The sequence below is a fragment of the Palaemon carinicauda genome, unplaced genomic scaffold (assembly GCF_036898095.1).
Source record: "Palaemon carinicauda isolate YSFRI2023 unplaced genomic scaffold, ASM3689809v2 scaffold848, whole genome shotgun sequence".
NCBI lineage: Eukaryota > Metazoa > Arthropoda > Malacostraca > Decapoda > Palaemonidae > Palaemon > Palaemon carinicauda.
The window spans coordinates 13,793-36,100 of NW_027172147.1; the positions used below are offsets into that span (position 1 = coordinate 13,793).

At 38.3% G+C, this 22,308-nt stretch overlaps 1 protein-coding gene across 1 annotated transcript; it reads left to right on the forward strand.

Moving 5' to 3' along the window:
• The first annotated feature begins 1,125 nt into the window (after positions 1–1,125).
• On the forward strand, positions 1,126–22,260 carry LOC137637560 (serine/threonine-protein phosphatase PP1-beta). Its single transcript, XM_068369715.1, has 5 exons — positions 1,126–1,378; positions 2,252–2,466; positions 5,395–5,508; positions 8,686–8,829; positions 19,602–22,260. The coding sequence occupies exons 1-5, from the start codon at positions 1,126–1,128 to the stop codon at positions 19,698–19,700; spliced, it is 825 nt and encodes a 274-aa protein (XP_068225816.1). The 3' UTR covers positions 19,701–22,260.
• Positions 22,261–22,308: the final 48 nt, after the last annotated feature.

The window sequence follows — 22,308 nt, forward strand, 5'->3', positions numbered from 1 at the left end:
ATTAAAAACTTACTTAAAATGTTAAAGGATTGTCTAGCAAATTTTCCACGGAACATGACCCCATTGCAATGCAGGAAGTGTGAAAATAGCGTCATTATAATTTTCTGTCTGAATCGGTTGGTACTGGGGGTGTTAGTGAAGTATTTGAAGTTACTGCGTTAATACAAAGGAAATCTATAAATAATTTCCTTTAGAAGGCTTCCAAGACCTGTCGCATCATCAGCATAGTTACGGAACAATTGATTTCTTTGAAGGGGTTGTTTTGTTTGGACGATACATCAGTCTTGACAGCTGCTTTAGCCTTTATAGGTCATTACTTCCACCAACAAAGTTGGAAGGAGGTTATGTTTTACACACTATGTGTGTGTGTGTGTATGTTTATTTGTGAACAGCTTCCTGGCCACAATTTTAATCATGAGTAATGAAACTTGCAGGGATTAACTTGTATGAAAAGCTGGAAATTGTTATATTTTTGAAGGTCAAGGTCACGGTCATGCAAAATTTCCAATTTACGTAATCGGCCATAAGTCTGGACAGCATTGTCACACACTTCAGACTTGGTTCATATTTGAGTGTATGAAAATCCACACTAATTATCCCTTTCACCCCCAAAGGACGTACCGGTACGTTCTTGCAAAACACTGTTAATTACATGTTTTTACATATTTTTGATAATTTTATGAGAAACTTCAGGGATTTTCCAAAAGAATGAGACCAACCTGACACCTCTAGGACAAAAATTAAGCTTGTTAGAGCAATTTAAAAAGATTATATATTAAAATGTGCTCGAAATTTAAGCTTCTGGTGGGGGTAAAAGAGATAATACACATCTATGGTGGGGGTAAAAGAGATAATACACATCTATGGTGGGGGTAAAAGAGATAATACATGTCAAGGTCAAGGTAGGGAAATAAGCCGCGGTGGCGGAAGTCCGCGCTCTACCGAGTGCCCCTCGTTGAAATTTTTTATTTAAATACACCTAATTCTTTGTTTTATTTAAATACACCTAATTCTTTGTTTTATTCTTTTATTTAAATACTCCTAATTCTTTTTTTTTCTATTTACCAGTTTCTAATCTGCACTGAAGTAATTCGCTCATAAGCGTTTGCACATTTCATCCTGCTAATGTTTATGTTTTCAATTTCAGGAGACATCCATGGACAGTACTATGACTTGCTCCGACTGTTCGAGTACGGAGGCTTCCCGCCAGAGTCGAACTACCTGTTCCTCGGGGACTACGTCGACCGTGGCAAACAGTCGCTCGAGACCATATGTCTCCTCCTAGCTTATAAGATCAAGTACCCAGAAAACTTTTTCCTGCTCAGAGGTAACCACGAATGTGCCTCAATCAACAGAATCTACGGCTTTTACGATGAGTGTGAGTATAATTGGGGGTTGTTGTTTACCTTGTGTGAGTTGTAGAAGATACTCCTAGGTCAGGTTATTCTGCTTTCATATTGATCGGTAATCAAAAAATATCGTGATCCTCTTATTTTAGGTAATTTTTATTATATCTAAAGTGGAAATTGAGGCATTCCATATAGTAAAGGTTTATCTCTTGTAAATGTTGGCTGGGGACTATGAAGCGTAAAGTAGATGATGAATGGAAAAGTATTGGATTTAATGCTCAAGATAGAGACGGGTGACAAAATCTAACGAGAACCTTTGCGTCAGTAGGCGTAGGAGATAATACATACATACATATACCAAGGCACTTCCCCAATTTTGTGGGTTAGTCGACATCAAACAAATAAAACAGAAAAGGGGACCTCTCCTCTCTACGTTCCCCCCAACCTGACAAGGGACGGAACCGAGTTCGGCTGGTACTGCCTGGGGGTGCTACAGCCCACCCTACCCAGTTATCCACCAAAGATGAAGCTTCATAACACTGAATCCCCTACTGCTGCTACCTCCGTGGTCATCCAAGGCACCGGAGGAGATAATGATTATTATTATTATTACGTGAACGATGTTATATATGCTGAAAAGTATATAGAATAAGCTTTAAAATGCAAAAGCAGATTTGAGATCTTGAAAAATAAAGTTGTTGTTTGAATATTATCATTTTCGAACACGATTTCCCGCATTTTATTTTTTACAAAATGCTTCATAGATAAACCTTTACAAGTGTGAAAGCCTCAATGTTATACAACCTAATCATTTTTTCTTGGAATACTACAGGGTTCTTTCTAATCTGTTCTTAGCAAGCGTGCCATTTTGAAAAACTAATCCTCGTCACCCCCCAATGCAGGCAAACGACGGTATAACATCAAATTGTGGAAGACCTTCACAGACTGCTTCAACTGCCTACCCGTGGCCGCCATCGTCGACGAAAAGATCTTCTGTTGTCACGGCGGGTTGAGCCCCGATCTACAGAGTATGGAACAGATCCGTCGCATCATGAGACCAACTGACGTTCCCGACCAGGGTCTTCTCTGCGATCTTTTGTGGTCGGATCCCGATAAGGTAGGGAAAGACGTTAGTGGGGAAGGTGGTGTGGAAGTAATGGGAGTCAGGCAATAGATATTCCTGTGAGATGCAAGGTTTTTCTTTACATAACTGAATGGGACACAGTTAGGTAGGTGATTAATGTAAGATTCCTTTACTACAGCTGTGCTAGCCAAGCTACAACCCTAGTTGGAAAAGAGCTATGCTATAAGCCCAACTATTTCTTTGAGATGCAAGATTTTTATTTACATATCTAAATGGGACGCATGTAGATGGTTAATGTTAGACATTATTATTATTATTAGGCAAGGTACAACCCTAATTGGAAAAGCAAGATGCTGTAAGCCCAAGAGCTCCAACAGGTAGAAATAGCCCAGTGAGGAAACGAAATGAAGAAAATAAATAAACTAGGGGATCGTTGGGCAATAGATATTCCTGTTAGATATAAGATTTTTGTTTGCAGAATCGAATGGGACAGAAGTAGATAGTTACTGTAAAATCCTATTATTATTACTAGCCAAGCTACAACCCTAGTGAGAGAAGAGTTGTATGCCATAAGCCCAAGGGCTCCAATAGGGAAAAATAGCTTAGTGAAGAAAGGACATTAGGAAATAAACAATATGAGAAGTAATGAACAATTAAATTGAAATATTTAAAAAAACGGTAACAACGTTGAAACAGATATTTCTTATATAAAAAGACTTGTCAGCCTGTTCAACATAAATACATTTGCTGAAAGTTTTAACTGTTTAATGCAAGATCTTATTATTTACTACTGGCCAAGCTACAACCCTAGTTGGAAAAAACGGTATGCTGTAAGCCTAAGGGCTCCAACATGGAAAAGTAGCCCAGTGAGGAAAGGAAATTAAGAAATAAGGGGGTGGTGGCCATTAGAAAAATTCATTATAGAACGTCCTTGTCTTTCAAACACTCGTATAAGGATATTGTATCAAAAGTTTATACTGTAACAAGGTAAAAAAAAGAATAGTCATTATATTTAATAGATCAAGTCAAATTTCATCTGCAATATCCTGATATTCATTTAACCCTTTTACCCACAAAGGACATACTGGTACGTTTCTCAAAACTCATCTCTTTACCACCATGGACATACCGGTACGTCCTTGCAAAAGACTATTTACATTTTTTTTGCATATTTTTTATAATTTTTTTTTTTAGAAACTTCAGGCATTTTCCAAGAGAATGAGACCAACCTGAACTCTCTGACAAAAATTAAGGCTGTTAGAGCAATTTAGAAAAAAAAATACACTGCAAAATGTGCTTGGAAAATAAATGACCCCTGGGGGTTAAGGGTTGGAAAGTTCTAAATGGCCTGGGGGTAAAAGGGTTAATATGGAACGGGACTGAGGACTTTCGTAGCTGGTAATCGGGCATGAGAGTCAGTTTAGGCCTGGCGTAGGCCAAATTTCCACTTGCAAATAGCTTCTTGGGACATATCTAGTTTGTAAGTCGAGGTCCTTCTATAATGTGAACCATAATCGTTGAAAAGATCTTTGAAGTTTTTGATTAGCATTGAAGTCATAAGTTTGTCAGGAAACAGATATATTCTTGCAAGTTACAAGATCTTTGTTTTACATAGAAGTGAATGGGACACAGTTTGGAAGATGGTGAATGTAAGGTCTTGCAACAGGGTTAATTTGAGAGTCCTGGAAGAGGGTTATGTAAGGTCCTGGAAGAGGGTTAATTTGAGAGTCCTGGAAGAGGGTGAATGTAAGCTCCTGGAAGAGGGTTAATGTAAGCTCCTGGACGATGGTTAAGGTCCTGGACGATGGTTAATGTAAGGTCCTGGACGATGGTTAATGTAAGGTCCTGGACGATGGTTAATGTAAGGTCCTGGAAGATGGTTAATGTAAGGTCTTGCAACAGGGTTAATTTGAGAGTCCTGGAAGAGGGTTATGTAAGGTCCTGGAAGATAGTTAATGTGAGGCCCTGGAAGATGGTTAATGTAAGGTCTTGCAACAGGGTTAATTTGAGAGTCCTGGAAGATGGTTATGTAAAGTCCCGGAAGATGGTTAATGTAAGGTCCTGGAAGATGGTTAATGTAAGGTCTTGCAACAGGGTTAATTTGAGAGTCCTGGAAGAGGGTTATGTAAGGTCCTGGAAGATAGTTAATGTGAGGCCCTGGAAGGTAGTGAATGTAAGATCTTGCAACAGGGTTAATTTGAGAGTCCTGGAAGAGGGTTAATGTACGGCCCTGGAAGATGGTTAATGTAAAGTCCTTGAAGATGGTTAATGTAAGGTCCTGGAAGAGGGTTAATGTAAGATCCTTGAAGAGGGTGAATGTAAGGTCTTGCAACAGGGTTAATTTAAGAGTCCTGGAAGAGGGTCATGTAAGGTCCTAGAAGATGGTTAACGTAAGGTCCTGGAAGATGGTTAATGCAAGGTTCTGGAAGAGGGTTTAATGTAAAGTCCTGGAAGATGGTTAATGTACGGCCCTGGAAGAGGGTGAATGTACGGCCCTGGAAGAGGGTGAATGTACGGCCCTGGAAGATGGTTAATGTAAGGTCCTGGAAGATGGTAAATGTAAGGTCCTGGAAGATGGATAATATAAGGTCCTGGAAGATGGATAATATAAGGTCCTGGAAGATGGTTATGTAAGGTCCTGGAAGAGGGTTAATGTAAGGTTCTACAAGTAGAAACTATTTGCTAGAATTATGCTCTGGACTTTTAGCCTCGTAAGTTATGAATCTCGACTAATTGTGGATCATCACGGCAGTTAGCGAGTGCGAATCAGACAGCAAATGTATCAAATGGTTCTATTATTAGTTGACTTATCTATAGATCGCTCATTGTCGTGATGTTTCCGATGTTTTAAAGGTAGTTTAATTAACTGTACAGTAGTTATCTTTCTACTCAAAGGCCAACTCTTACAGAGGTTGACTTCTCTTATTTCTTCATATTAATAATGAGAATCTATTCCCCCAGGACACCATGGGATGGGGCGAGAATGACAGAGGTGTATCGTTCACCTTCGGAGCAGAAGTCGTCGCAAAGTTCTTGCACAAGCACGACTTTGACCTTATTTGCCGAGCCCATCAGGTAAGTTCTACCTTTAAGTGGTTCTTTAAGTTCTCTCTCCTAAGCCCAGTAAACACTATGATTCATGTATCAGCTTCGTGAAGCAATAGTGGTGTCGAATACTAGCGGCCAAACTATGCTGTACTGCAACAGCGCTCGCTAGTTTTTGTGTGCTAGTTGTAGTTCAGCTTTCATTAAGAGGATATGTGCTGCTGATTTACTCAACCAGGAGACTATACTGTTATTAAAATTGATAAAATTATTATAATTAATTAAATTATTATCAAAAGTATTACTGTTATGATTAAGATTAGTCTTAAAATAAAATGAAGTGTCAGCCATTGGCGATGGAGCAGAGTGGACGTCCTCCCACCTTGAATGCTGACGCAACACTGAGCAGACACTTGAAATCAGGCTGGCCCGTCAACATGGTGGCAGAGTTTCATCATAAATCATTGTGTGTACTGGGCTTTAGAAAAGATGGATTTATAAGTAAGAATTTGAACATTTTAAGTAATACCATTTATCAAAAACTCTAGACCAAAATTTAAAGAAAAATATTGGTTTTAAGTTTTTGTGATTACCCAAAATTATGAGGAACAAGGGCTCTTAGCGTTGGTAGTAAATTGGTTGAAGGCAATTGCATTATTTTTTTCAACTACTTTTTGATGCTATAGCATATTTTCTTCTCTTTCATTGCACTTTTAAAATTCCATAGACAGCCAAGATATAAAGTTATAAAACTGATTTTTAAATGCTTAAAACTTTTTTATATGATTTGAAAGTTTTTTTTAAGCATTGATCTTCATTTTGATTGGGTTTGGTATAAATATTACTTCGTTCTTTTGCATGAACCATGTTAACCCTTTTACCCCCAAAGGACGTACTGGTACGTTTCACAAAAGCCATCCCTTTACCCCCATGGACGTACCGGTACGTCCTTGCAAAAAAATGCTATTATTTTTTTTTTTTTTCATATTTTTGATAATTTTTTTTAGAAAATTCAGGCATTTTCCAAGAGAATGAGACCAACCTGACCTCTCTATGACAAAAATTAAGGCTGTTAGAGCAATTTGAAAAAAATATACTGCAAAATGTGCTGGGAAAAAAATAATCCCCTGGGGGTTAATGGTTGGAAATTTCCAAATACCCCGGGGGTAAAAGGGTTAAGTAAGGAGCACTCCAGTTTTCAAGTGGTACCCCAGACAGTTCAGATATTCCTTGACTATATTAGCTATTTAATAGTCTAGCCATTGCTTGGTTAAGGTTCAGTCCTATGCATTTTGGATCATTTTAAGCTGGTTGTGACCAAGTTATACAATTGAGAGTTCATGATTATTATTATTATTACTAATAGCTTACCTACAACTCTAGTTGGAAAAGCAGAAGGCTATAAGCTCAAGGGCTCCAACAGGGAAAAATAGCCTAGTGGGGAAAGGAAATTAAATAAACTACTTGAGAAGTAATGAACGATTTATATAAAATATTTAAAGAACAGTGACATCAGAATATATTTCATGTATATACTAAAAAGATAGTCTTGTCAGTGTGTCCGACATAAAAACATTCGCTGCAAGTTTGAACTTTTGAAGTTCCGCATAAAGTTTGAATCTGAAACTTCAGAAATTAATTAACGGGTTTAAAAGTTTCGTGAATGTTTAGGTTAAAAAGTCTGATTAGTGGTTAATGTCACAAATGTATTTTTTTACCTTGATTTACCTTTCGTGGGATACCTTAATTAGGTGAAAGGGTTTGCGTATTACCATGGTCAGCAAAGCTGTACTAGTCAGGGCCACCCATACTAGGTTCATTTGCAGCGAGTGATCAGACAAAAATCTCCCACCATCACCAATCTAGGCGGACCAGCATGGCGATGAAAACTGGTCGAACTTCTGACATGAAATAAGTCTGAGGCCTTTGTTCTGCAGTGGACTAAAAATGGCTGGATTATTGTGGTTTTATTCGTGTACATATTTGTTATTATTAAAGATTTAAAAAAGTAAATCAGACAATGGCTAGTTTAAGTAAAATTTGGAAATCAAATTGCCTAGAATTGCATATAAAAATGGCTATCAGTTTAGTGAGATCGGTATTACGCTATGTAGAGTCATGGTATGACAAAGAAACAATCTCCAATAGATTTTGTAGATTTGAGAACAAAGCCCTCAGAAGGATATAGGGAGTTAAATGGCAAGACAGGATTAGAAATTAAACTATTAAGAGATTATTCGAGTGCCATATGTGGATGAGATCATGATGAGGGGTAGATGGAGATGGTTTGGGCATGCTCTTTGCACTCCCCAAGAGAGATTAGTTCACCAAACGTTCAGCTGGGCTCCACAAGGCACTAGGAGAATGGGAAGACCCAGGCCTACATGTAAGCCCTCAGAAGGATATTGGGAGTTAAATGGCAGGACAGGATTAAAAATTAAACTATTAAGAGATTATTAGAGTGCCATATGGGGATGAGATTATGATGATGGGTAGTTGGAGATGGTTTGGGCATGCTCTTCGCACTCCCCCTAGAGAGATTAGTTCACCAAACGTTCAGGTGGGCTCCACAAGGCACTAGAAGAATAGGAAGACCCAGGTCTACATGGCTAAAGACTATAAAGCGCGAAGTAGATGATGATTAATGGAGAAGTATTGAATTAAAAGCTCAAGACAGAGACGACTGGCAAAATCTAACCGAGGCCCTTTGCCTCAATAGGCGTAGGAGGAGATGATGTCAAATTATACACTGTTCGTCTTAACCTATGGAAGTCCTTATACTTGGAGCTTTGTTTTCTAGTAGGACAACCCCAAATTATAAGTCATTTTTTTCTTATAGAATTCTGTTATATAATTTGATTTGCCACTTTTTAAGACTATATTAATGCTATAGTCAATTCTTTTTAGTGAGGCAGATTTGCACAGACTCGTAGTGGTGCCATTTTATCTCTGAAAAGTTTCCTGATCGCCGATTGGTTGGACAAGATTATTCTAACCAATCGGATAGCAGGAAACTTTTCCGAACTAAAAGGGCATCGCTGCGAGTCAGTTCAAATGCGCCTCATTAAAAAAAATTGAGTATAGCTATCCATATTGACGCCCTTATACTTGCAGCTTTGTGTTTCCTAGTAGGACATCACCACAAACTATTTATGCATGTTATTTTCTCATGAAGAGTTCCGTAACATGATTTTTTTCTTCCCGCAGGTTGTTGAAGACGGCTACGAGTTCTTTGCGAAGAGACAGTTAGTAACACTATTCTCGGCTCCAAATTACTGCGGAGAGTTTGACAACGCCGGTGCCATGATGTCAGTCGACGAAACACTCATGTGTTCGTTCCAGATACTTAAGGTGAATCTCTCTCTCTCTCTCTCTCTCTTTCTCCACTTCCGCTCTCTCTCTCTCTCTCTCTTTCTTCACTTCCGCTCTCTCTCTCTCTCTCTCTCTCTCTCTCTCTTCGCTTCCTTTCTTTCTTTGCTTCCTCTCTCTCTCTTTCTTCGCTTCCTCTCTCTCTCTCTCTCTCTCTCTCTCTTCTTTGCTTCCTTTCTTTCTTTCTTTGCTTCCTTTCTCTCTCTCTCTCTCTCTCTCTCTCTCTCTCTCTCTCTCTCTCTCTCTCTCTCTCTCTCTCTCTCCCCCTCTCGCTTCCTTTCTCTCTCTCTTCGCTTCCTTTCTTTCTTTGCTTCCTTTCTCTCTCTCATGTGTTCATTCCAGATACTTAAGGTGAATATAATTCTCTCTCTCTCTCCCTTCACTTTCTTAGCTTCCTTTCTCTCTCTCATGTGTTCATTCCAGATACTTAAGGTGAATATAATTCTCTCTCTCTCTCCCTTCACTTTCTTAGCTTCCTTTCTCTCTCTCATGTGTTCATTCCAGATACTTAAGGTGAATATAATTCTCTCTCTCTCTCCCTTCACTTTTTTAGCTTCCTTTCTCTCTCTCATGTGTTCATTCCAGATACTTAAGGTGAATATAATTCTCTCTCTCTCTCCCTTCACTTTCTTAGCTTCCTTTCTCTCTCTCATGTGTTCATTCCAGATACTTAAGGTGAATATAATTCTCTCTCTCTCTCCCTTCACTTTCTTAGCTTCCTTTCTCTCTCTCATGTGTTCATTCCAGATACTTAAGGTGAATATAATTCTCTCTCTCTCTCTCCCTTCACTTTCTTTCTTTCTTAGCTTCCTTTCTCTCTCTCATGTGTTCATTCCAGATACTTAAGGTGAATATAATTCTCTCTCTCTCTCCCTTCACTTTCTTAGCTTCCTTTCTCTCTCTCATGTGTTCATTCCAGATACTTAAGGTGAATATAATTCTCTCTCTCTCTCCCTTCACTTTTTTAGCTTCCTTTCTCTCTCTCATGTGTTCATTCCAGATACTTAAGGTGAATATAATTCTCTCTCTCTCTCCCTTCACTTTCTTAGCTTCCTTTCTCTCTCTCATGTGTTCATTCCAGATACTTAAGGTGAATATAATTCTCTCTCTCTCTCCCTTCACTTTCTTAGCTTCCTTTCTCTCTCTCATGTGTTCATTCCAGATACTTAAGGTGAATATAATTCTCTCTCTCTCTCTCCCTTCACTTTCTTAGCTTCCTTTCTCTCTCTCATGTGTTCATTCCAGATACTTAAGGTGAATATAATTCTCTCTCTCTCTCTCCCTTCACTTTCTTTCTTTCTTAGCTTCCTTTCTCTCTCTCATGTGTTCATTCCAGATACTTAAGGTGAATATAATTCTCTCTCTCTCTCCCTTCACTTTCTTTCTTTCTTAGCTTCCTTTCTCTCTCTCATGTGTTCATTCCAGATACTTAAGGTGAATATAATTCTCTCTCTCTCTCTCTCTCCCTTCACTTTCTTTCTTTCTTAGCTTCCTTTCTCTCTCTCATGTGTTCATTCCAGATACTTAAGGTGAATATAATTCTCTCTCTCTCTCTCTCCCTTCACTTTCTTTCTTTCTTAGCTTCCTTTCTCTCTCTCATGTGTTCATTCCAGATACTTAAGGTGAATATAATTCTCTCTCTCTCTCCCTTCACTTTCTTAGCTTCCTTTCTCTCTCTCATGTGTTCATTCCAGATACTTAAGGTGAATATAATTCTCTCTCTCTCTCCCTTCACTTTCTTAGCTTCCTTTCTCTCTCTCATGTGTTCATTCCAGATACTTAAGGTGAATATAATTCTCTCTCTCTCTCTCTCCCTTCACTTTCTTTCTTTCTTAGCTTCCTTTCTCTCTCTCATGTGTTCATTCCAGATACTTAAGGTGAATATAATTCTCTCTCTCTCTCTCTCCCTTCACTTTCTTTCTTTCTTAGCTTCCTTTCTCTCTCTCATGTGTTCATTCCAGATACTTAAGGTGAATATAATTCTCTCTCTCTCTCTCTCCCTTCACTTTCTTTCTTTCTTAGCTTCCTTTCTCTCTCTCTCATGTGTTCATTCCAGATACTTAAGGTGAATATAATTCTCTCTCTCTCTCTCCCTTCACTTTCTTTATTTCTTAGCTTCCTTTCTCTCTCTCATGTGTTCATTCCAGATACTTAAGGTGAATATAATTCTCTCTCTCTCTCCCTTCACTTTCTTAGCTTCCTTTCTCTCTCTCATGTGTTCATTCCAGATACTTAAGGTGAATATAATTCTCTCTCTCTCTCCCTTCACTTTCTTAGCTTCCTTTCTCTCTCTCATGTGTTCATTCCAGATACTTAAGGTGAATATAATTCTCTCTCTCTCTCTCTCCCTTCACTTTCTTTCTTTCTTAGCTTCCTTTCTCTCTCTCATGTGTTCATTCCAGATACTTAAGGTGAATATAATTCTCTCTCTCTCTCCCTTCACTTTCTTTCTTTCTTAGCTTCCTTTCTCTCTCTCATGTGTTCATTCCAGATACTTAAGGTGAATATAATTCTCTCTCTCTCTCCCTTCACTTTCTTTCTTTCTTAGCTTCCTTTCTCTCTCTCATGTGTTCATTCCAGATACTTAAGGTGAATATAATTCTCTCTCTCTCTCTCTCCCTTCACTTTCTTTCTTTCTTAGCTTCCTTTCTCTCTCTCATGTGTTCATTCCAGATACTTAAGGTGAATATAATTCTCTCTCTCTCTCCCTTCACTTTCTTAGCTTCCTTTCTCTCTCTCATGTGTTCATTCCAGATACTTAAGGTGAATATAATTCTCTCTCTCTCTCCCTTCACTTTCTTAGCTTCCTTTCTCTCTCTCATGTGTTCATTCCAGATACTTAAGGTGAATATAATTCTCTCTCTCTCTCTCTCCCTTCACTTTCTTTCTTTCTTAGCTTCCTTTCTCTCTCTCATGTGTTCATTCCAGATACTTAAGGTGAATATAATTCTCTCTCTCTCTCCCTTCACTTTCTTAGCTTCCTTTCTCTCTCTCATGTGTTCATTCCAGATACTTAAGGTGAATATAATTCTCTCTCTCTCTCTCCCTTCACTTTCTTTCTTTCTTAGCTTCCTTTCTCTCTCTCATGTGTTCATTCCAGATACTTAAGGTGAATATAATTCTCTCTCTCTCTCTCTCCCTTCACTTTCTTTCTTTCTTAGCTTCCTTTCTCTCTCTCTCATGTGTTCATTCCAGATACTTAAGGTGAATATAATTCTCTCTCTCTCTCTCTCCCTTCACTTTCTTTCTTTCTTAGCTTCCTTTCTCTCTCTCATGTGTTCATTCCAGATACTTAAGGTGAATATAATTCTCTCTCTCTCTCCCTTCACTTTCTTAGCTTCCTTTCTCTCTCTCATGTGTTCATTCCAGATACTTAAGGTGAATATAATTCTCTCTCTCTCTCTCCCTTCACTTTCTTTCTTTCTTAGCTTCCTTTCTCTCTCTCATGTGTTCATTCCAGATACTTAAGGTGAATATAATTCTCTCTCTCTCTCCCTTCACTTTCTTAGCTTCCTTTCTCTCTCTCATGTGTTCATTCCAGATACTTAAGGTGAATATAATTCTCTCTCTCTCTCTCCCTTCACTTTCTTTCTTTCTTAGCTTCCTTTCTCTCTCTCATGTGTTCATTCCAGATACTTAAGGTGAATATAATTCTCTCTCTCTCTCCCTTCACTTTCTTAGCTTCCTTTCTCTCTCTCATGTGTTCATTCCAGATACTTAAGGTGAATATAATTCTCTCTCTCTCTCTCCCTTCACTTTCTTTCTTTCTTAGCTTCCTTTCTCTCTCTCATGTGTTCATTCCAGATACTTAAGGTGAATATAATTCTCTCTCTCTCTCTCTCCCTTCACTTTCTTTCTTTCTTAGCTTCCTTTCTCTCTCTCTCATGTGTTCATTCCAGATACTTAAGGTGAATATAATTCTCTCTCTCTCTCCCTTCACTTTCTTAGCTTCCTTTCTCTCTCTCATGTGTTCATTCCAGATACTTAAGGTGAATATAATTCTCTCTCTCTCTCTCCCTTCACTTTCTTTCTTTCTTAGCTTCCTTTCTCTCTCTCATGTGTTCATTCCAGATACTTAAGGTGAATATAATTCTCTCTCTCTCTCTCTCTCCCTTCACTTTCTTTCTTTCTTAGCTTCCTTTCTCTCTCTCATGTGTTCATTCCAGATACTTAAGGTGAATATAATTCTCTCTCTCTCTCTCTCTCCCTTCACTTTCTTTCTTTCTTAGCTTCCTTTCTCTCTCTCATGTGTTCATTCCAGATACTTAAGGTGAATATAATTCTCTCTCTCTCTCCCTTCACTTTCTTAGCTTCCTTTCTCTCTCTCATGTGTTCATTCCAGATACTTAAGGTGAATATAATTCTCTCTCTCTCTCTCTCCCTTCACTTTCTTTCTTTCTTAGCTTCCTTTCTCTCTCTCATGTGTTCATTCCAGATACTTAAGGTGAATATAATTCTCTCTCTCTCTCCCTTCACTTTCTTAGCTTCCTTTCTCTCTCTCATGTGTTCATTCCAGATACTTAAGGTGAATATAATTCTCTCTCTCTCTCCCTTCACTTTCTTAGCTTCCTTTCTCTCTCTCATGTGTTCATTCCAGATACTTAAGGTGAATATAATTCTCTCTCTCTCTCTCTCCCTTCACTTTCTTTCTTTCTTAGCTTCCTTTCTCTCTCTCTCATGTGTTCATTCCAGATACTTAAGGTGAATATAATTCTCTCTCTCTCTCCCTTCACTTTCTTAGCTTCCTTTCTCTCTCTCATGTGTTCATTCCAGATACTTAAGGTGAATATAATTCTCTCTCTCTCTCCCTTCACTTTCTTTCTTTCTTAGCTTCCTTTCTCTCTCTCATGTGTTCATTCCAGATACTTAAGGTGAATATAATTCTCTCTCTCTCTCTCTCTCCCTTCACTTTCTTTCTTTCTTAGCTTCCTTTCTCTCTCTCATGTGTTCATTCCAGATACTTAAGGTGAATATAATTCTCTCTCTCTCTCCCTTCACTTTCTTTCTTTCTTAGCTTCCTTTCTCTCTCTCATGTGTTCATTCCAGATACTTAAGGTGAATATAATTCTCTCTCTCTCTCCCTTCACTTTCTTAGCTTCCTTTCTCTCTCTCATGTGTTCATTCCAGATACTTAAGGTGAATATAATTCTCTCTCTCTCTCCCTTCACTTTCTTAGCTTCCTTTCTCTCTCTCATGTGTTCATTCCAGATACTTAAGGTGAATATAATTCTCTCTCTCTCTCCCTTCACTTTCTTAGCTTCCTTTCTCTCTCTCATGTGTTCATTCCAGATACTTAAGGTGAATATAATTCTCTCTCTCTCTCCCTTCACTTTCTTAGCTTCCTTTCTCTCTCTCATGTGTTCATTCCAGATACTTAAGGTGAATATAATTCTCTCTCTCTCTCCCTTCACTTTCTTAGCTTCCTTTCTCTCTCTCATGTGTTCATTCCAGATACTTAAGGTGAATATAATTCTCTCTCTCTCTCCCTTCACTTTCTTAGCTTCCTTTCTCTCTCTCATGTGTTCATTCCAGATACTTAAGGTGAATATAATTCTCTCTCTCTCTCTCCCTTCACTTTCTTTCTTTCTTAGCTTCCTTTCTCTCTCTCATGTGTTCATTCCAGATACTTAAGGTGAATATAATTCTCTCTCTCTCTCTCTCTCTCCCTTCACTTTCTTTCTTTCTTAGCTTCCTTTCTCTCTCTCATGTGTTCATTCCAGATACTTAAGGTGAATATAATTCTCTCTCTCTCTCCCTTCACTTTCTTTCTTTCTTAGCTTCCTTTCTCTCTCTCATGTGTTCATTCCAGATACTTAAGGTGAATATAATTCTCTCTCTCTCTCCCTTCACTTTCTTAGCTTCCTTTCTCTCTCTCATGTGTTCATTCCAGATACTTAAGGTGAATATAATTCTCTCTCTCTCTCCCTTCACTTTCTTAGCTTCCTTTCTCTCTCTCATGTGTTCATTCCAGATACTTAAGGTGAATATAATTCTCTCTCTCTCTCCCTTCACTTTCTTAGCTTCCTTTCTCTCTCTCATGTGTTCATTCCAGATACTTAAGGTGAATATAATTCTCTCTCTCTCTCCCTTCACTTTCTTAGCTTCCTTTCTCTCTCTCATGTGTTCATTCCAGATACTTAAGGTGAATATAATTCTCTCTCTCTCTCCCTTCACTTTCTTAGCTTCCTTTCTCTCTCTCATGTGTTCATTCCAGATACTTAAGGTGAATATAATTCTCTCTCTCTCTCCCTTCACTTTCTTAGCTTCCTTTCTCTCTCTCATGTGTTCATTCCAGATACTTAAGGTGAATATAATTCTCTCTCTCTCTCCCTTCACTTTCTTAGCTTCCTTTCTCTCTCTCATGTGTTCATTCCAGATACTTAAGGTGAATATAATTCTCTCTCTCTCTCCCTTCACTTTCTTAGCTTCCTTTCTCTCTCTCATGTGTTCATTCCAGATACTTAAGGTGAATATAATTCTCTCTCTCTCTCTCCCTTCACTTTCTTAGCTTCCTTTCTCTCTCTCATGTGTTCATTCCAGATACTTAAGGTGAATATAATTCTCTCTCTCTCTCTCCCTTCACTTTCTTTATTTCTTAGCTTCCTTTCTCTCTCTCATGTGTTCATTCCAGATACTTAAGGTGAATATAATTCTCTCTCTCTCTCCCTTCACTTTCTTAGCTTCCTTTCTCTCTCTCATGTGTTCATTCCAGATACTTAAGGTGAATATAATTCTCTCTCTCTCTCTCCCTTCACTTTCTTAGCTTCCTTTCTCTCTCTCATGTGTTCATTCCAGATACTTAAGGTGAATATAATTCTCTCTCTCTCTCTCCCTTCACTTTCTTTCTTTCTTAGCTTCCTTTCTCTCTCTCATGTGTTCATTCCAGATACTTAAGGTGAATATAATTCTCTCTCTCTCTCCCTTCACTTTCTTTCTTTCTTAGCTTCCTTTCTCTCTCTCATGTGTTCATTCCAGATACTTAAGGTGAATATAATTCTCTCTCTCTCTCTCTCTCCCTTCACTTTCTTTCTTTCTTAGCTTCCTTTCTCTCTCTCATGTGTTCATTCCAGATACTTAAGGTGAATATAATTCTCTCTCTCTCTCTCTCCCTTCACTTTCTTTCTTTCTTAGCTTCCTTTCTCTCTCTCATGTGTTCATTCCAGATACTTAAGGTGAATATAATTCTCTCTCTCTCTCCCTTCACTTTCTTAGCTTCCTTTCTCTCTCTCATGTGTTCATTCCAGATACTTAAGGTGAATATAATTCTCTCTCTCTCTCCCTTCACTTTCTTAGCTTCCTTTCTCTCTCTCATGTGTTCATTCCAGATACTTAAGGTGAATATAATTCTCTCTCTCTCTCCCTTCACTTTCTTAGCTTCCTTTCTCTCTCTCATGTGTTCATTCCAGATACTTAAGGTGAATATAATTCTCTCTCTCTCTCTCTCCCTTCACTTTCTTTCTTTCTTAGCTTCCTTTCTCTCTCTCATGTGTTCATTCCAGATACTTAAGGTGAATATAATTCTCTCTCTCTCTCCCTTCACTTTCTTAGCTTCCTTTCTCTCTCTCATGTGTTCATTCCAGATACTTAAGGTGAATATAATTCTCTCTCTCTCTCCCTTCACTTTCTTTCTTTCTTAGCTTCCTTTCTCTCTCTCATGTGTTCATTCCAGATACTTAAGGTGAATATAATTCTCTCTCTCTCTCCCTTCACTTTCTTTCTTTCTTAGCTTCCTTTCTCTCTCTCATGTGTTCATTCCAGATACTTAAGGTGAATATAATTCTCTCTCTCTCTCCCTTCACTTTCTTAGCTTCCTTTCTCTCTCTCATGTGTTCATTCCAGATACTTAAGGTGAATATAATTCTCTCTCTCTCTCCCTTCACTTTCTTAGCTTCCTTTCTCTCTCTCATGTGTTCATTCCAGATACTTAAGGTGAATATAATTCTCTCTCTCTCTCCCTTCACTTTCTTAGCTTCCTTTCTCTCTCTCATGTGTTCATTCCAGATACTTAAGGTGAATATAATTCTCTCTCTCTCTCCCTTCACTTTCTTAGCTTCCTTTCTCTCTCTCATGTGTTCATTCCAGATACTTAAGGTGAATATAATTCTCTCTCTCTCTCTCTCCCTTCACTTTCTTTCTTTCTTAGCTTCCTTTCTCTCTCTCTCATGTGTTCATTCCAGATACTTAAGGTGAATATAATTCTCTCTCTCTCTCCCTTCACTTTCTTAGCTTCCTTTCTCTCTCTCATGTGTTCATTCCAGATACTTAAGGTGAATATAATTCTCTCTCTCTCTCCCTTCACTTTCTTTCTTTCTTAGCTTCCTTTCTCTCTCTCATGTGTTCATTCCAGATACTTAAGGTGAATATAATTCTCTCTCTCTCTCTCTCTCCCTTCACTTTCTTTCTTTCTTAGCTTCCTTTCTCTCTCTCATGTGTTCATTCCAGATACTTAAGGTGAATATAATTCTCTCTCTCTCTCCCTTCACTTTCTTTCTTTCTTAGCTTCCTTTCTCTCTCTCATGTGTTCATTCCAGATACTTAAGGTGAATATAATTCTCTCTCTCTCTCCCTTCACTTTCTTAGCTTCCTTTCTCTCTCTCATGTGTTCATTCCAGATACTTAAGGTGAATATAATTCTCTCTCTCTCTCCCTTCACTTTCTTAGCTTCCTTTCTCTCTCTCATGTGTTCATTCCAGATACTTAAGGTGAATATAATTCTCTCTCTCTCTCCCTTCACTTTCTTAGCTTCCTTTCTCTCTCTCATGTGTTCATTCCAGATACTTAAGGTGAATATAATTCTCTCTCTCTCTCCCTTCACTTTCTTAGCTTCCTTTCTCTCTCTCATGTGTTCATTCCAGATACTTAAGGTGAATATAATTCTCTCTCTCTCTCCCTTCACTTTCTTAGCTTCCTTTCTCTCTCTCATGTGTTCATTCCAGATACTTAAGGTGAATATAATTCTCTCTCTCTCTCTCCCTTCACTTTCTTTCTTTCTTAGCTTCCTTTCTCTCTCTCATGTGTTCATTCCAGATACTTAAGGTGAATATAATTCTCTCTCTCTCTCTCTCTCCCTTCACTTTCTTTCTTTCTTAGCTTCCTTTCTCTCTCTCATGTGTTCATTCCAGATACTTAAGGTGAATATAATTCTCTCTCTCTCTCCCTTCACTTTCTTAGCTTCCTTTCTCTCTCTCATGTGTTCATTCCAGATACTTAAGGTGAATATAATTCTCTCTCTCTCTCCCTTCACTTTCTTAGCTTCCTTTCTCTCTCTCATGTGTTCATTCCAGATACTTAAGGTGAATATAATTCTCTCTCTCTCTCTCCCTTCACTTTCTTTCTTTCTTAGCTTCCTTTCTCTCTCTCATGTGTTCATTCCAGATACTTAAGGTGAATATAATTCTCTCTCTCTCTCTCTCCCTTCACTTTCTTTCTTTCTTAGCTTCCTTTCTCTCTCTCATGTGTTCATTCCAGATACTTAAGGTGAATATAATTCTCTCTCTCTCTCCCTTCACTTTCTTAGCTTCCTTTCTCTCTCTCATGTGTTCATTCCAGATACTTAAGGTGAATATAATTCTCTCTCTCTCTCTCCCTTCACTTTCTTTATTTCTTAGCTTCCTTTCTCTCTCTCATGTGTTCATTCCAGATACTTAAGGTGAATATAATTCTCTCTCTCTCTCCCTTCACTTTCTTAGCTTCCTTTCTCTCTCTCATGTGTTCATTCCAGATACTTAAGGTGAATATAATTCTCTCTCTCTCTCCCTTCACTTTCTTAGCTTCCTTTCTCTCTCTCATGTGTTCATTCCAGATACTTAAGGTGAATATAATTCTCTCTCTCTCTCTCCCTTCACTTTCTTTCTTTCTTAGCTTCCTTTCTCTCTCTCATGTGTTCATTCCAGATACTTAAGGTGAATATAATTCTCTCTCTCTCTCTCCCTTCACTTTCTTTCTTTCTTAGCTTCCTTTCTCTCTCTCATGTGTTCATTCCAGATACTTAAGGTGAATATAATTCTCTCTCTCTCTCTCTCTCCCTTCACTTTCTTTCTTTCTTAGCTTCCTTTCTCTCTCTCATGTGTTCATTCCAGATACTTAAGGTGAATCTCTCTCTCTCTCTCTCTCTCTCTCTCTCTCTCTCTCTCTCTCTCTCTCTCTCTCTCTCTCTCTCTCATAATTGACATCCTTTAGGTTGAAAATTGTGAGCATAGAACTGTAAAATTTGATATATAGCAACTTTATGGCCATTTAGTGCGTTGTTGGTAATTTTAATATATAGTAACTTTATAATCATGAATTTGTCTTACACTATATGATTATTTAATGCACTGTTGATAAACTAACGCTTTTTTTTTGTTGATAAAATAACAATGTTTTTACTGTGGTTGATACACTAACACCCTTTTCTTTGCTGATTAATTAACAAGGTTTTTTTATGAGTGTTGATAAATTAACACCTTTTTTTAATGGTGATAAATTAACACCTTTTTTTTAATGTTGATAAATTAACACCTTTTTTTAATGCTGATAAATTAACACCTTGTGTTTTTAGTGTGGTTGATCAACTAATGTATTTTTAGTGTAGTTGATAAACACACTTTTCTTTGTTTTTGTTGATAAATTAATAGTTTTTTGTTGTTAAATTAACTTTTTAATTTTAGTGATGATAAATTAACCCTTATTAGTGTGGTTGATAAACTCACACCCTCATATTTCGTGTCGTTGATAAACTAAAACGCCCTTTCTTTCTCGCCCCCCCTCGACAGCCGGCAGACAAAAAGAAGTTCCCCTACGGAGGCCTGAACACGGGACGCCCCGTGACGCCGCCCCGCGGAGCCGCCAACCAGAAGAACAAAAAGAAATAAAAAATCTCTATATATCAGTATTTCTTAGGTTTGGTGAGAGCCAAAGTATTTCTAAATATTCGTTTGGTCGGTTCCCATCGGTCCTATTTATTTATGCTCCTCTTAAGGATAGATTAATAAGATTATTCTGTGGACGATGGGGTCGGCCGGCGTTTCATAATGAAAAAAACAAGTGATTTTCTTAGGTATTTTAGTTGCTTTATAACTATTAAAAACGATGAATCGGCCGTTCGCCAGCGCCTACCATCCTTCAGAAAGTTCTCTCGTTCGTTTGAAAAGCTTCGGCCGACTGGTTAGAAAAACTGAGAATCCTGAATCCTTCATTTTAAATTTGTGTAATTTCTTCTTTATTTTTTTTTTGACAACTGCATTAATCAAAGATTTTTCTGAATTGTGTAAGCTTTTATTCATTTCCAACCTCTGTGTGCATCAAATTTATTTTCTTTTGCAAACTGTCGCACATCGGAGAAGACCGTTCAGGGCGAGACATAACGGGCATATTGCCCTTCACTCAAAACATGTCTTCATTAAAGTATTCATAACACAAACATGTAGCTGTTTAAACGTAGATCGCGGGACTCCTCCTCCCTCCTCCCCCTCCCCCACTCAGGTCCGGCCCGAGCTGTTGATTTCGGGCGCGGCTTATCTCGTGGGGCCTGGCGGTTAATGCCGGACGTAACGTTAATAGTTTGGTCTTTAAAGAAAACGAGTCAGAGTTTTTCTACGGTTACATTTGTTGGGGAATAATGTTGCAACTGTGATTTTTCCATGAATTGGTTTAATTTTTTTGCTTTTATGTGAAAATGTGAAAAGTCCAACTTTTCTTAAATAGTGTGAAAATGTGTATGTATACATACAGAATATAAGTGTATACATATGTCATATATACAGTAAAAATATACCTTGTGTATATGCAAACATATATCTATATATATATGCAGAATATATATGTACTGTTTATATGACTGTATCTCTATATATATACACAAGAATATATGTATTGGTACACACATTTTTATGTATGCTATACATATATGCATATATATGTGAATGAAATAAAATTTAAAAAAGTATCAGTGTGTAAATAGTCAATATCTAACCACGTATAAGCATTTAAGCATTTACAACTGTTCTTGTATAAACTCGTAGGGCCCAAAGACAACAAAATAAATAAAAAGTTCAGGTGCAGCCTCTTGTATAGTGTAGAGAGAGCCTGTCCGCTAGGTTCATGTACAAATGCCCCTCCCCCCCTCCCCCCTTTTGCTGTAGAGCCATTGTAAAAAAATAAAATGCTGTAGCCGGCGCTCTTAAGTGGTTTCAACTTTTAAAAAACAAAAATGTAAGACACGGCAATAGCAGTGGTAGTTCAGTTCATGTTAATAGCCGCCTGTCGTCCCTCGGTTTAAGGGGTTTTACTTTTCGAAGTAGAGATTGGATCGTGAGAGAAATATACCTTGGTGAAATCCATTTAACCTTTTGCTTTGAATTGTCGAACACCGAAGAAGAAGAAGCCGTCGTCATGGTAGTGAACTATTGCAGCTCAAATATGGTATAGTGTTTGGATTATTTGTAAAATCTATTTTTTGAGACTAATCTTTGTGTCCGATCTGGCCGGCTTCGCCTGTATGTATTCTCCAGAGTAAAACTATACACTGATCTACCGCTGCGACCCAGTCCAAATGTATTCTTATATCCGGTGCAAGTTGATCGTGGACTTGGGTTTCTCCCCTTTCCTATGTGTCTCTCTCTCTCTCTTTTTAGTTCCTCATCCCCTCCTTGTTTGGGTAGTACTTCCACCATTTCCTTTGGTTGAATGCAAGGCATATGGCTGTATGGTAGAGAGAAAATCTATTGCGTAAAAGAGACTTTTCTTGGTGTAGCGAATCCTGTCTTCTTAATCTTTATACTAGAACGCTGGTGGGAGGTATAATTTGGTCCGGGTGCGAGGCGGGGCGCGCGTGTACTTGAAGGTACGCCGCCGAGAATGCCCCGCGCTCCAGCGCGCCGACGTTACGTCAGTCCACGGAGAACGAGCGACGACGCGGACTCGTCCGCCCGCCGTCGCATCGAACTCCGCCCTCCCCCCGGCATATGCACTGTGCCCCGCAGGTCAGCTAGGCTATAGCGCGCTTGCGTGGGCATACATTACTCTTCTTCTCATCCTCTTTGTAGAAAAGCATCCTTTCACACCCCCACTTCCTTTGCTTACAGGTAATAATGAAATGTACTGTACTGTGAGTGTAAGGCGGACTTATATATCTTAGTTTTTTTTTCTTTTTTGTATTTCCATTGTAGCCAAGCTGTTAATATTGACCAGTATCATACTGGATGTATATTAATACAGTATTATAATTTGTTTCGAGAAATGTGGCTGCCGCGCGCATTCGGATCGTTGCGGCTCATCTCCTCAACCTTCCCGATGCCGGCTTTCAATTTTAAAAATCTTTTTTTGACAATTTTATTTTGGAAATAGGGAGAGCTTTTGACCACAATGTAAAAGATCATAATGAAAGTGATTTCAACCCCATAAGGAAAAAGATAATAAAAATTGAAAAATGAATCGTTTTCTCTTATAAACCTTTAGGCTAAGATTGAAGTTAAGGTGAAC